General features: G+C 44.3%; 1 protein-coding gene across 1 annotated transcript in view; it reads left to right on the plus strand.

Moving 5' to 3' along the window:
• hdlbpb (high density lipoprotein binding protein b) overlaps positions 1 to 14,855 on the plus strand; it is a 20,457-nt gene continuing 5,602 nt past the window's right edge. The window contains exons 1-27 of the mRNA XM_037111733.1: positions 1 to 139; positions 1,862 to 1,941; positions 3,075 to 3,176; positions 3,429 to 3,580; positions 3,798 to 4,013; positions 5,492 to 5,698; positions 5,830 to 6,045; positions 7,793 to 7,999; positions 8,157 to 8,264; positions 8,456 to 8,560; positions 9,111 to 9,189; positions 9,451 to 9,590; positions 9,675 to 9,779; positions 9,893 to 10,006; positions 10,096 to 10,182; positions 10,295 to 10,426; positions 10,710 to 10,928; positions 11,035 to 11,256; positions 11,386 to 11,604; positions 12,313 to 12,454; positions 12,595 to 12,722; positions 12,800 to 12,904; positions 13,028 to 13,162; positions 13,288 to 13,431; positions 13,544 to 13,723; positions 13,806 to 13,922; positions 14,121 to 14,279. Of these exons, the coding sequence (XP_036967628.1) occupies positions 3,101 to 3,176; positions 3,429 to 3,580; positions 3,798 to 4,013; positions 5,492 to 5,698; positions 5,830 to 6,045; positions 7,793 to 7,999; positions 8,157 to 8,264; positions 8,456 to 8,560; positions 9,111 to 9,189; positions 9,451 to 9,590; positions 9,675 to 9,779; positions 9,893 to 10,006; positions 10,096 to 10,182; positions 10,295 to 10,426; positions 10,710 to 10,928; positions 11,035 to 11,256; positions 11,386 to 11,604; positions 12,313 to 12,454; positions 12,595 to 12,722; positions 12,800 to 12,904; positions 13,028 to 13,162; positions 13,288 to 13,431; positions 13,544 to 13,723; positions 13,806 to 13,922; positions 14,121 to 14,279 (3,714 nt within the window). The 5' untranslated portion in view covers positions 1 to 139; positions 1,862 to 1,941; positions 3,075 to 3,100. The remainder of the gene's footprint in view (positions 140 to 1,861; positions 1,942 to 3,074; positions 3,177 to 3,428; positions 3,581 to 3,797; positions 4,014 to 5,491; positions 5,699 to 5,829; positions 6,046 to 7,792; positions 8,000 to 8,156; positions 8,265 to 8,455; positions 8,561 to 9,110; positions 9,190 to 9,450; positions 9,591 to 9,674; positions 9,780 to 9,892; positions 10,007 to 10,095; positions 10,183 to 10,294; positions 10,427 to 10,709; positions 10,929 to 11,034; positions 11,257 to 11,385; positions 11,605 to 12,312; positions 12,455 to 12,594; positions 12,723 to 12,799; positions 12,905 to 13,027; positions 13,163 to 13,287; positions 13,432 to 13,543; positions 13,724 to 13,805; positions 13,923 to 14,120; positions 14,280 to 14,855) is intronic.

Raw genomic sequence — 14,855 nt, forward strand, 5'->3', positions numbered from 1 at the left:
AATTCCTTTATACTCTGCAAGTCGCAGTGCATGCTGGTATCGCTCCGCCGGCAGAGGAAATGCTCCTAGACCAATCACATCTGTGTTTACACCATCACCTGTCAAACATACACCCTCTGCTATATTTTCTCTCTGAAAGGTAGGGATATCTTGTCTATTTCATTTTCGCTTTCTGCTTAAATGTGAACTGCATGGATGAAATGAGAGAGCAGGCACGGTAGCGAAAAAGCCGGTTCAAGTATAACGAGAAGCAGGCAGGGTTAGCAAGGTTAGCGCCCCCGGAGCTAGCGATATGGAGCTGGTTGTCTATCCGCCTGGCTTGTTTTTTAGCCGATTATCAGAAAGTCCTTGCGCCTAATCATCCCGGCTGAGGTCGGAGCGCAAGGGATGCGTGTTAGCTTAGCCAGCCGAGCTAACAATTGTTTAGAACTCCTAGCATTTGTTCCATAGCGGGGGTTAACGTAGCTTTTAAGCTAGCAGGACCAGCCATGCAGTGCATCCTCAAGCTAGCGTAGACGCTCAGCTAGACAGAGAGAGAGATGCGATTAGCGGAACCGTTAGCTAGAACGGCGCACGGATGGATTAATGTCACCGTCTGTATTTCTTACTTATCTGTAGAGAGAACACATATTAAACCCTGCAGCTGACAAGTAAAGCCCATTTAGCAAGCCATTCACTGTATTTCTTTCATTTCTTTCTAAATGTGTCAGTTTCCCGCATTTCAACGTAATTGTTGGTAAACTAACGTTCTGGTGGCTCACAGTGGCAGGCTTTGGGCGACAGTTTGTTATTTTGCCTCTTTGCAAATGGTGGAGGAAGTATTGCGTTAAGTTATTAAAGCAGAAGTAGCCGCACCACAATGTACACATAGGATAGATAAAGATCCTGCATTTACAATCACCCTTCAGTAAAGTCCTGAAGCTTTAACAGCAAACTATATCTTAACGTTTCCAAAATAAAAGCATTCAACATGTGGGGGAATGAGCCCGATCTGTTGTAATTACAGCGTAATTGGATTAATTATTACTGCAGCATTCACATGAAGGTAGGTTTTTGCTGTGGTACTGTAAGGATGCATCACATTTTATAATATCTAGTTTTTGTATGCTAAATAAGTAAATATTGTTAATGTGGATTGGGATGCAGATTGAGTATAAATGTGGAGTCTTTGCATCTGAAATGTGTTGAAGTGGAAATCTAAAGTCACTTGTCAGTTAACTTACAAGTTATCCTACCTGTTTCCTCTGAAGTAGGTGGTTAGAATCATCTTTCATATCCCCTCTCAGCTTGATCCAGTTCTTCTCTGAAGCTGTGGGATGTTTTCACTAGGAGCAGTATTTAAACCCAAGATATCCATCTCCATCGATTTTTCTTTTTTGGCTGCACCGTTTCATCCAATAGAAATATTCCACATTTGTTGTATCATTCTATACACATCTGAGACTTTCGCCTGGCGTATTTGGTGTCTTTGAAATGCTTTGGAGCTCCACTGGATTTTAAAACAAAGTTGGCTCCGCAGCATGAGCTTGTAATGTTTCAAACTGCCTGCTGTCAGGCTTTTGTTTTTCTCCCCTGTGATCCCAGTGTGAGACTTCCACGCAAGTGAGGGGAAAAGGAAGAGATTTACTCTTGAATTTCTTGTTCGGCCAAATTTGTGGAAACTATTAAGGAGGGATGATGGGGCAGAGAGATGTGGGGAGGGGAGGGGAGGAGAAAGGAGGAGAGTGAATCAGATCCAGACAGTATAAGGTGCAGTGCAGTGTGGGTGTCTACAGTATTAACCCGGCCTCCGTGCTGTAGAGCTTTTTGATTTACAGTGTTCACTTTCCACTCTCTTTTCTCTCTTCTCCTGTGCACCCAGGAGCTCAAACACACACTCACACTGAAGCGCCTACGGTAGCAGCTAACTGGACGGACTCTCTGGCAATTGACCTTTTGCAGGTAAGCCTGGGCTTCACTTTGCACAATACAGTTAGACAAAGCTACTCCTGCTCGATCGGATCTTTAACTTAGTGGTGCTGTATGCTGCAGCATTTCCCACAAGATTTGTAAGACTTGCACTTTTGTTTTAGACATTTCTTTGCTTTATAAATGGCAGGAGTGTTTCTCACGTGGCAGCTCCGATATGAATACACACTGGGAGCACATAATGATATTTCAGGAGAAGTGATCCGAGGGGAACATTTTACAGATCTTAGATAATAACACAAAGTCGCTGTTGTTGCTCAGCCAGAAGCATCACACAGCGAGGGAATGGATTTGCACGACTGTTCATGACTGAGAACAACATCAGAGATATCAAGCAAAAACTGTTGGGTCAAAAAAAGCAATGCCTTTAACAGCTCAGCCATCATTTTTAGCATGGCTTTCATCTGAAATCTAGAAAAAAAAAACAGGAAAAGAGGAAGAGATCTAAGACCTCTTTCCTCCATCGACTGTTAATTAGAGAACAACTTTACGGCTTTCTCGTAAATGTCTGCTTTTGAGCATTCTAATGATTTTTATTTTATTGCTGCACCAGCAGTTGGTCGCCATAAAAACACAATTTTCTCTCTGGATCACTGTCTCTGTGTGCTAATGAAACATGCACAGTCAGACTTTGATGTCTTTGTGTTTTATTTTATTTGAAAAACTGCTGAGGGAAGTCCCACGGTTGAATAGATCCTGTGATTTTGTATCACAAGGAATGCCAGCAGCAGTTGTTTTTAGTATCCTCTTAGTGTGTGACTTGTGATAAGCCTGTCCCTGAGGCTGTGTGTTTGTCTATGGCGTGTGAAGTGTTAATTGGAGCATCTCAGGTGTAACGTGCAGCACTGGTGCAGTGTAGCAGTGGCACAGAGGCAGCCTCAGTCTTCTGGGAATCTCGCCTTGCGATCCTAGAGAATTACACACTGTGCAATCGAGGGAGGAAAAAAGAACATATATAAGAGATGCAGGCTTTTTGCTGTTTGACCACCCAGTTAGTTTTTTTTAATTATCATGCAGATACAGCCACTGATTTCCTCTTCACATGTGATTCTTCACCCCCACTACCTTTTTTCATTCTTCATCTTTCCCGACCTCTCTGTCTTTAGTGGAATAGCGGAATAAGTCTTGAACCATGAGCTCAGTGGCAGTGTTGACCCCGGAGAGCTTTGCGGAGCATCGCAGTGGCCTCAAGGACCAGGAGATTACAGGTACATCCATCTGTCAACTACATACCTTACCATACCATTATAACTCCTCGTGAGAAGGGTTCTCACCTCACTAGCCACTTACTAGCCCAGGAGATCAGGCCAGTGTATTTTTATTTTCTCTCTTACTTGTCATTGTATTGATTTCTTGCGCTGTATGCGATTGTACTTTTTCCTCTCACCATTATCCCCATCTCCCTCCCTCCATCTTTACCTTCATCCTTGCCTTATTTATCTTTGTCTCTTCGGGGCCAGGCTGTGTCCCGGAGGATGAGGCCTACATCCCCACCTACCTGGAGGCCTTCCCTCCGCTGCCGGAGAAGGGGGCACCAGGGGAGAAGGCTGGGGAGCCGGTTTCAGCATGGGGGAGCAAGATCAGGCCCATCAAAGCCTCGGTCATCACCCAGGTCAGTAACCACATAGTTAAACACAAGCAAAGTCATTGTTGACAGTTTCTACTTCGCAGAACTGTTAATTGCTCAGCTCTTTTGACATTTTTCTAATAGTATTAACATCGGCTGCAGTAGAGCTGGTAAAAAAGAGAACACCTGGTACAGTAAAAATAACTAAAAGAAGACACCACCTCCTCCTCCTCATCTAACCTGTAAGAGCGTCTATGCGTAGGTGTTCCACGTGCCCCTTGAAGAGCGTCGCTACAAGGACAACAGCCAGTTTGGTGAGGGCGAGGAGGCCAAAGTGTGCTTGGACATCATGCAGCGGACGGGGGCCCACATCGAGCTGTCCCTGGCCAAAGACCAGGGCCTGTCCATCATGGTCACCGGCAAACTGGACTCGGTCATGAAGGCACGCAAGGAAATCGTAGCTCGTCTTCAGACGCAGGTAGATTCACCTAAGTGGTTTGTGTTTATAGTTTGTCATAACAGGTTGGCTGGTGTGATGCAGAGTGCATGGCAAGGGTGTTTTCTTCACTAGAGCAATTGAAAATGCTGCCTTTTTTAGTCCTATTGACTGTTAAACTGGAAAAAAAGTTTTTCTCCTCAAAGTCATAAAAGAAAGAGTGGGGTTTTTTTTGCATAACCTTTATTTTCAGTGGAAAAAAGACCCTCCCTTATAAGTGAGCCGAGTAACATCATGAAAAGTAACAATAAAAACATGAACATTACACTTTCTGGGTAATAATTATTCATGTTTTAGTCAAGACCATTGTTGCAAATCAAAGTTATACTGACAATAATCCAGAAAGTTGGTTTTCCAAGTACGCAAAAATAAAATGTATGCAGTATGTTGCTTTTACATGAAACTATGATTTAATTTGTAAATTGCAGTCATGAGATTATCACCAAAGTTGATAGGTCTAAAGAGAAATCTTAACAGACTTTCTGTATAAATAAATGTTAAAAGTTGAAACAGACGACTTTTTCTCTGCTTAGCATTTCCAATTAGTATTACTGTTGGCGCCGCTGTCACAAACTGGATCTCTTTTGTTTCCCTCTACAAACAGCACATGCAAAAACACGAGTTTATGAACTAATTTAGTTTTTAATGGAGAACATGAAAGCGCATAGAAATGAAACGGTGCCTGGTGAGAATTATGTGATAATACATTTGTGCAGGCACATCGTGTGCTGGTGTTGAACAGTTTGTATTTTTAGGGATTACACATTCTTTTATTTTGGAGCCTGAGTAACTCAATTTCTTTTAAGTGACTGAAGTTTAAAAAGCAAGATTCAGAGGAAGTTTTTTGTCCCCAATGTGAATCCACTGAAAAATACCACTGGGTAACAGATGTTTTTATGAACAAATACTCAAAGTGGACCGATGAATGAGACCAGATAAGTGTTAATGTGACTGTTACTTTTACTGGTAATTGCTGGTCATTTTAGAGGATCCAAAGATAGAGTTAGTTTTAGCTGCAACTTCAACAACTCCTTCTGCGCAGGCCGGCCGGTTTAGGACACAAAGTAGAGCTGAAAAATGACCGTCAGCTCCCTGGGGTGAGCTGGCGGCAAACATGCTGATTTCCACTTGAATTGGTACACTGAGGTCCACCTGTTTAGCTGAGCTGCAGTTATTGATACAAAACATTCTGTCGTCCTTGCAAGGTCGAAGGCTTTTGTTGTTGTTTACTTACTGAAAACTATTTCAATGTTACTGTTAAGATGCATCCAATTACAGTCCTACTGTATTTCTGTGGATATGTCTAAACCTTAACTCCTAAGAGAGATCTGTATAATGCAAATTGAATCACTTCAGGGGAGATAATGTGCTCTGCTCCAATAAATTACTGCCATTGTCCACTGTGTAACAATCGAATGTATATCTCACTTTCTCCTTCAAACTTTCTTCCACTCCACCAGGCCTCAGCGACGGTCGCCATCCCCAAGGAGCACCATCGCTTTGTCATCGGTAAGAACGGCGAGAAGCTGCAGGAACTGGAGCTGAAGACTGCCACCAAGATCGCTATTCCACGTCCCGACGACCCCAGCGCCAACATCCGCATCACCGGCACCAAGGAGGGCATCGAGAAGGCTCGCCACGAGATACTTCTGATCTCTGCTGAACAGGTCGGCCATGGGCTCCGTTTGCGTTTCACTTTATTGCCTCTGGAATCAGTCAAATCATCTTCAGCTTCTTGTAAAACCACCGTTTACATATTCTATTGTTTGCCGACTGCCCCTCCTCACCTACTTGCCAGGACAAGCGAGCGGTGGAGCGTCTCTCCCTGGAGAAGGCCTTCCACCCGTTCATCGCCGGCGCCCACAACCGCCTGGTGCAGGAGCTGAGCCAGGAGACGGGCGCTCGCATCAGCATTCCACCGCCGAGCCTGCCCAAGGACGAGATCGTCATCACCGGGGAGAAGGAGGCCGTTGCTTTGGCGCTGAACCGCATCCGAGCCATCTATGACGACAAGGTGCGTCTGTTGGGGATCTCATATAAACTCATTTACTTAACTAACCTACCTGTGTTCCTGATTGAGTTTAGAATTGATTTTTAATGTTTGAGTCATTTTTGAAAGCGATTAATTGTTAAGCAACAGCAGTATCATATTTAATCTAACTGCAGCCTAATGGAGTGTCCTGGAGGACTGATGGTAAAGGCACATATCGTATGACTGCAGTGTTCACGGTTCGATTCCTGTCAGGGACTTTTGTTTCACCTCTGTCTAACCTTTTGTTTGCTGTCTCTGTTCTCCTCTGTCAAAAAAAATCCTGAAGTCATCCGAATCAAAAATGAAATAGTTGATAACTCAATTGCAGCGAGGGCAATTAATCTTTACCCCTACAACTTACTAAATTACCTTTGACTGTTGCTGTCATTTTTGCTATCCTTCTGTTTGTATGGTATGGTCTCTCAATAACTATGTTATTTAAATCAGCTTGTGTCTTTTGAATCAACATTTCAAAGCATTTATACCTTTAGAAATCTCAAAATTGGCATTGTGAGCTAGTGGTGAGCAAACTGATGATTTTAGATCTTAAAGGCGTTCACAATCTACTTTTTAGGTGATTTGCAGCGATTGCAATATTTAGTGTCCTCTTAAACCCTGTTCACACAGGACTAGTATATCAACTGGGTACTTACAGTAATTTGAATTAATTGCAAAGGATGTCTGTGATTTGGACAGTAAAAATTCCACCGGATATTACCTACTATGTTTCGCCAAACACAGACGACATGTGCTGATGTTAATCCCGTGGGAATCAGCATGTTGGCTACTTTGGATTCTATTTTGTTTAACATCTGTTTTATGTTGTCGGACAGCTGAAAATTATTAGATTTGATCTCGGCTCTTAATAGAATGAACAGCAGTCATATATATGTATATATACGGTTGGATCTATTGATGCAGACTTCACATAACCTCACTGTTTGGCAGATCTGAGCTGTCTGAACAAACCAATAGGTGAATGTAGCCAACACGATGGCAAAGCTGATTGGACTGATTACTTCTTGTGGCTCTTCCTTGGCTGAAGTGTTGTAAACAATGCAAAGACAATTTAGCAAGCAGCATGACAAAGGAAGAGCGTGTGCCAAAGAAGAAGTATCTTTAATATGGAGTTTTCAGTTGTGTCTGGCTACAGTCTACAGAGTGAGTCAATTTGTGCCAGTTTTTTAGTCCCTGCTACCCAGAATGTTTGTGTGAGCGAGCTGACCTCATCTGTAATAAAACTGTTTGGCAGAGTCAGACAAACTGTGGTGGTTTTGAAACGAGTAGGCTTCATTATTGTTTCCAACAGTGGTGTTTTATTTTTCTACCTTCCCTCCAGAAGTTAACAAGACTCTGAATAAAAGATGAATGGATGAAACCTGGAGAGGATGTGTGTGTTTGGGAGTGTGTGCCAGATGAGCGCTGGTGATAGGCAGGCCGGAGATAATGTGGAGGGAAAATTGGATTTCACTGGAGGACAACAGGATGAGAATGCTAATGTCATTTAGTAATGACAAATACGTTTTCTCCTTTTGTCTTACCGCCGCTCAGTCCCCCTTTTCTTTACTCAGGCCATCTTTTTTCCCCTCCCGCTTCCCATCTTTCATTCCTCTTTCTGTCACCTGGCATGTTCCCATCCATCCCTCACCGTGCTCCTCAATTTCCCCCATTTCCTCCCACCGCCCTTCCTCTAACCGCTTGTTTATCACGTCTAATCCTCTCCCCGCAGAAGAGGAAGACCACCACCATCTCCGTGGAGGTCAAGAAGTCTCAGCATAAGTACATCATAGGTCCGAAGGGCAACACCCTGCAGGAGATCCTGGAGGCCACGGGGGTGTCGGTGGAGATGCCCCCTCTTGACTCCAGCTCAGAGACCATCATCCTCAGGGGGGAGCCCGACAAGCTGGGACCGGCGCTCACACAGGTGTACGCCAAGGTGAGGAGGAGGAGGAGGAGGAAGGAATGATGGAGAGAGTCATACTCAGGACGGATTTTCTCTTTTTATTGGGGTATCAGTCTGAGAGAAAGAGATTTCAGTGAGGTTGTGAATTTTAATTAGATTTGAACTTGTGAGCCTTTTGTCCCCCGTGCAGGCGAAGAGTGTGATGGTGGTGGAGGTGACGGCTCCGGCCTGGCTGCATCGCTTCATCATCGGCAAGAAAGGACAGAACATCGGACGGATCACACAGCAGCTACCACGGGTAAGAAGAGAGATAATCAGAAACCAGAGATTAAACACAAAAGTCTTGTTGTTGTTGTTGTTGTTGTTGTTGTTTGTGTACTTCTTCTTCTTCTTCTTCTTCTTCTTCTTGCAATATACAGAATACTTTTAGAAGGATAAAGGTTGTGATACCTGTAATACTAAGATGAGTTCGTCTTTATGTGTGTGAAGGTTCATATAGAGTTTACAGATGGCGAGGAGCGCATCAGTCTGGAGGGGCCAACAGAAGAGGTGGAGCAGGCCCAGGCCCAGATACAAGAGATCATCAAAGACCTGGCGAGTACTCACACACACACACACACACACACACACACACACTCACAGACATGTGGACAGCTGATCTGAAGAGCATGTGAATAATGCATAAAAAGAATCTTATCTCCAGGAGAAATTTGAAGATATGTTTCAAGCCAAAATGCCAGACACTCCTGATGGCTGCAGCTGTTCAAACATGAGGGTTTACTGCTTTTATGTGTTTAGATCCTTGTAATCTTAATATCTTTGTGTTTTGAGCTGTTGCTCATGAAATACAGTAATTGTGAAGATGTCATCTTAGGGCTTTTTTCAACGATTTTCTGACATTTTATAGACTCAACTGTGGAGCAAATTATAAAGGAAATAATTCACAGATAAATCGATGAGCATTAACTGCAGGCCTACACAGGATATTTAGTACAGCTACAGGTTTAATGTTAATTACTTGCATTGAAAATGTTACAGTCAAACGCTCCATTAAAGTAAAGACGCTTGGAGAAAATAGATCCAGATTTGAGTTTCCTCAGTAGAAATTCAGTCATAAACCTTAAATCTGCCCCTCTGTTTGCAGCTTGTGAGGATGGACTACACTGAAGTCATCATAGACCAGCGTTTCCACCGACACCTTATCGGGAAGAATGGAGCCAACAGTGAGTATACTTCAACACAAAGTATACAATATGAGTTCATGAATATTAGGCCTTAAAAAACATCAAATAGTCTTACTTTTGAATTTGTGAAGTATTTATTTCCACAAACGCTTTATCTAGTTTCTTTTTATCAACTGTTTCATTTCTTTTTGTGAAAACAAGTGAAGCTCTTCTGGTGAAAGTCCACCTTTCTGATTGTCTTTAAAGCTACCGCTGAGCTTAGTATCTTAGTATCGGTGCTTTTCTCCACCCTCAACACAGTCAATCGGATCAAGGAGCAGTACAAAGTGTCGGTACGGATCCCCCAAGACTCTGAGCGAAGCGGCCTGGTCCGGATCGAGGGAGATCCTAAAGGAGTCCAGCTGGCACGCAGAGAGCTCATCGAGATGGTCCAGAGAATGGTACGAAGGTTTAGCTCGGCTCATTTATTCATTCTCGTGGTCGCCAACCTACACACACATACAAACTTTATTTCCCATTTCCAGGAAAACGAGCGCACCAAAGACCTGATCGTGGAGCAGAAGTTCCATCGGACAATCATCGGCCAGAAGGGAGAAAAAATCAAAGAAGTTCGAGACAAGTTCCCTGAGGTGAACGTTCTCCTCGACCCTTACCGCTCTTTATCTCGCCTGTTCATCATTGTGAATTTGTTTTGATCCATTTTTAATTTAATTCAACAGAGTGTTATCTCATCTACTTCCAGGTCATTATCAATTTCCCCGACCCGGCACAGAAAAGTGACATTGTCCAGCTGAGAGGGCCGAAGAACGAGGTGGAGAAATGCGCCAAGTTCCTCCAAAAAATCATTGCTGACCTGGTACGACCCCCTGTTATCTCTGTCTTAGACTCTTGATCTCTCTGCACCTCTCTGCACTTGACTTCACAGCAGCTGTCTCTCTTTTATAGATTGAGAACAGCTTCTCGCTCTCCGTACCCATCTTCAAGCAGTTTCACAAAAACATAATTGGCAAAGGCGGCGCCAACATCAAAAAGGTGAAACCTTGAATTGCATGAAGATTTGAGCTGTCGTTCTTAGATACTGTGGTCAGAGCATATGTTCCAGTTTTGTGAGGCACGAAACGACAGATGTTGTCAATGCCCCCAGATCCGCGAGGAGACCAACACTAAGATCGACCTGCCGACGGAGAATAGCAACTCCGAGATGATCGTCATCACAGGCAAGAAGAGCAACTGTGAGGCAGCCAGAGATCGAATCCTCGCCATCCAGAGAGAACTGGTGAGAGACGTCACACTGTTTCTGTTAAAACTCACAGGAATCTCTGAGCAGAAGTAGATTTTTTTCCCTTGTATTTCCTTTGTATCCTTTGTAGTTTTCCTTTGCTTAATGGAATAAGTTTGATTCCAATTTAACCACCAAATTTAAATTAATTCATTAAAGTTAAGAGTCTGAATATTTGTTGTAATATTCCTTTATATATCCAGAAGAGACAAGGCAGAGGACATAATGCCACAAAAATGGCTGTCTCTCATCTCCCTTTTTCCTCTCATCGTCCCTTCAGGCCAACATTAAGGAGACAGAGGTCACCATCCCTGCCAAGCTGCACAACTCTCTGATTGGCTCTAAGGGCTGCCTTGTGCGCTCCATCATGGAGGATTGCGGCGGCGTCCACATCCATTTCCCCTCCGAGGGGTCCGGCTCGGACAAGGTCACCATCAGAGGGCCCGCTGGGGAGGTGGAGAAGGCCAAGAAACAGCTGCTGCAGCTGGCTGAGGAGAAGGTGGGTGCAAGCGGGGAAAGAAAAGTTTGCAGTGAATGAATGAACAGAAGAGGTGACAGAGAAGTGAGTGTCTGACATCCCGCCGCTGTTCCTCTGTCCTCTGCAGCAAGTCAACAACTTCACAGCCGAGCTCCAGGCCAAACCAGAGTATCATAAGTTCCTGATTGGCCGTGGCGGGGCCAATATTCGCCGCGTGCGTGACAGAACCGGCGCCCGCATTATCTTCCCATCGCCGGATGACACAGAGCAGGAACTGATCACCATTGTAGGAAAGGAGGAAGCTGTCCGTCAGGCCCAGAAGGAGCTGGAAAGTCTTGTGAAAAACCTGGTAACACCTGCATCATTCCTTGTTTTTAAATGTGTAGTTTAAACTTAGAGCTTCCTTAAATAAAAAAAAATCTCTTTCTCTACTTACATATCCTCCACTTACCACATTCCTGTCGTCCTCACTCTCCAGGACGACGTGGTGGAGGACAGCATGGTCGTAGACATTCGCCACCACCGCCACTTTGTGTGTCGGAGAGGCCAGGTGCTGCGGGAGCTGGCGGAGGAGTACGGCGGAGTAGCTGTTAGCTTCCCTCGCACGGGGACCAACAGTCAGCGGGTCACTCTGAAGGGAGCCAAGGACTGCGTGGAGGCCGCCAAGAAACGCATCCAGGAGATCATCGAGGACCTGGTGAGGAGTTAATCATTACAGACTGAAATTCATTCCATTACATGTTTGTTTATGATCTCGATATTGTGACAGAATTGTTTTTTTCCTTTTTTCAGAGAAAAACTTATTAGGGTCATTGTGGGTTAAAACAGAAATAATTACAGAACTGTGGGCAGAGTGTAATATTGGGGAAAAAGGGAAACTTCAACTAAGAGATTAAAGTGGTAATTAAGTTTAGATTTGACATTATAAATTCAAGAGAAACTCCAAAGTTTCTGAGATTAATTAAATAAATTTAACAGGAAGAAACTCAGACTTATCTTGTTCTTTTTCATTCAGTGTTCTCAGAGATTAAAGGTGTAAATTTACAAGAAAAAAAAATACTTTTTCAACATTACAGTGAAAAAATCCTGGATATTTTCATTGATAAAAATGAGAAATTCTCACCATATTACAAGCATCCAGACTTTAAAGAGGCCTTGCTGTGAACTGGACTTGGTAATCTTTATTTTATTACTTAAAATATTTATAATGGCCCAAAAATGACAAGAGACAACTGTATGGATCAAAGTCAGCTCAGTCAAAAGAGTTGAATCTAATTGCCATTAGTAGCTGCATTTTACACATCAGGCAGGATCGAACATGTAATGCTCGATGATTTTACTGAACTTGTCGCGATGTGTTTTCACCGTCAGTGCTGTTGTTACCCAGCTGTCTCCTCTCTTGCAGGAGTCCCAGGTGAGCGTGGAGGTGGCCATCCCTCAGCGCTACCACCGTGCCATCATGGGGCCCAAAGGCTGCCGCATCCAGCACATCACCAGGGAGCACGAGGTCCAAATCAAGTTCCCCGAGAGAGACGACAGCGCTGCAGGTCAGAAACAAAACAAACAGGAGAAGTTCAACTGCAGCTGTGACAACATCACAACACTGTCACTTTATCTTATACTTCATCTTATGATAATTGACTCCAGTGTGGCAGTTAGTGTTTACATCTGTGTTTAAATTTAACAGGTCAGGAGGCTTCACCACAGGAAAACGGTGAGGTCAGCCCAGACGCAGAGTTCGTCCCCCGCAAGTGTGACATCATCACCATCTCTGGGCGAGCAGAGAAGTGTGAACTGGCTAAAGCCGCCCTGCTGGTAGGCGCCACTGCACTTCTGCTTTTTTCCCCCTCCAGCGTCCGTTTCCTCAATAATAACCCTGCTTCCTCCTTCAGGCGCTGGTGCCCATAACTGAGGACGTCGAAGTCTCTTATGAGCTTCATCGCTACATCATTGGCCAGAAGGGCAGCGGGATCAGGAAGATGATGGAGGAGTACGAGGTTAGTTTACGCTCTCCTCTGCCATCTACTGGCTGAGAGACCTTTCACACCTTTAATTTGTTAAATGATGAAAATTGGTGGTAGTGGTTAATTGATTGTTTGATTGATTGTGTGGATTCGCAGGTAAACATTTGGGTGCCGCAGCCAGAGAAGCAGCTGGATGTGATCAAGGTGACGGGCCTGGTGGCCAACGTGGAGCGAGCCAAGCTGGGTCTGCTAGAGAGGGTGAAAGAACTGCAGGCCGAGCAGGAGGACAGGGTAAACACAGATGTGTTTTCTCCTGAACTGACTTTGTTCTTGTTCAAACAACATATGATAATTCTCATTAGATAGGTCATATGGAATGAGATATTTCCATCTCTGGTGCCCGGTCTTCTTTTCAGGCCCTGCGCAGTTTCAAGGTAACCATGTCTGTAGATCCAAAGTTTCATCCCAAGATCATCGGCCGCAAGGGAGCCGTCATCTCTCAGATCAGGAAAGACCACGACGTCAGCATCCAGTTCCCCGACAAAGGAGACGAGCAGCAGGTGTGTGTTACTTCTGTATTTTGGGATCATGTTTCCATAAAATCTTTTCCCTTGAAATATCTCTTTTGATTGTATTCCCTCTTCTACAACCCACTTCACATGTTCTCCTCAGGACCTGATCGTGATCTCGGGGTACGAGCGTAACGTGGAGGAGGCGCGTCAGGCCATCCAGCAGCTGGTGGCCGAGTTGCAGGAGATGGTGAGCCAAGAAGTTCATCTGGACCCGAGGACCCACGCTCGCATCATCGGAGCCCGCGGCAAAGCCATACGCAAGCTGATGGAGGAGTTCAAGGTCAGGAGTGTTATTCCCTGCGCGTGCCTAACTATCGGACCTGTAGTTTTGCGCTATTTCAACCTCTTGTTCTTATGCCCAGGTGGATATTAGGTTCCCTCAGCCAGGCTCCGACGAGCCAGATAAAGTGACGGTGATGGGCCTTCCAGAGACCGTCGACAACGCCATCGACCACCTGCTGAACCTGGAGGAGGAATATGTGAGTCCACAATGTCGCAGTAGTCGCACACATGTTCAAGTCAGTGCTGTGTCCTGGTACTAAAAGCTGATTAGCTTGAGTGTCTTACAGAACTTTATAGCTCAGGACAAAAAGAGTAAGAACAGTTAGGTGACGTATAGAAAAAGTTCCTGGATTGTTTGAAGAACCGTTTCTTTCTCCTCTCTCCGTCTCTCTCAGATGCTCAGCGTGACGGAGACGGAGACCTTGGCAGCGTACATGAAGCCTCCGTCTCGCTATGGAGGGGGAGGCGGAGCGGGAGGATTTGACGACGGCAACGGGGGTCCAGCTAAGGGCTTCGTGGTGCGGGACGCCCCCTGGAACGCAGCAGGGAACAAGGTTGGATGTGCTTATATTTTACCTTTTGACTTATTCATAAACGTATCGGGCACACTGGTCCAAGGTCAATATATTACTAGATGTATCTTACTAAATTGGAATCAGTTTGGGAACAGGCGATGGGTTAGAGAAGAAGTTTTAAATGTTTCAGAGAGATGGACTTCATGTTTTGTAGACTGAGTGTCATATTTGCTCATTTTTCAAGCAAAAAAGTCAAACATTTGCTGGTTTCAGCTTCTTTAATGTGAAAATGTGCTGCTTTTCTCTGTGATGTATGATAGTAAATGAAGTGTCTTTGGGTTTTTGACTGTCGGTTAGACAAAAGAAGCAATTTGAAGACCATGCTTTGGGCTCAGGGAAGTTCACAATTCACAATTCGGCATATTAATCGATAATGAAAATAATAATTAGTTGTAGCCCCGATATTTAGTCACATTTTATTACAAAGCCTCAGAGTTTTCTGCCCTGTTAAAACATAGTCACTGCACTATACTGTTCACACAAACCCAACACTTTCAAATGAATCATACAGACTTTCATTGGACAGAATCTTTTAATTTCTGGACGATGCTTTTA

Source organism: Acanthopagrus latus, chromosome 10 (assembly GCF_904848185.1).
Source record: "Acanthopagrus latus isolate v.2019 chromosome 10, fAcaLat1.1, whole genome shotgun sequence".
In the NCBI taxonomy this organism is placed as follows: Eukaryota; Metazoa; Chordata; class Actinopteri; order Spariformes; family Sparidae; genus Acanthopagrus; species Acanthopagrus latus.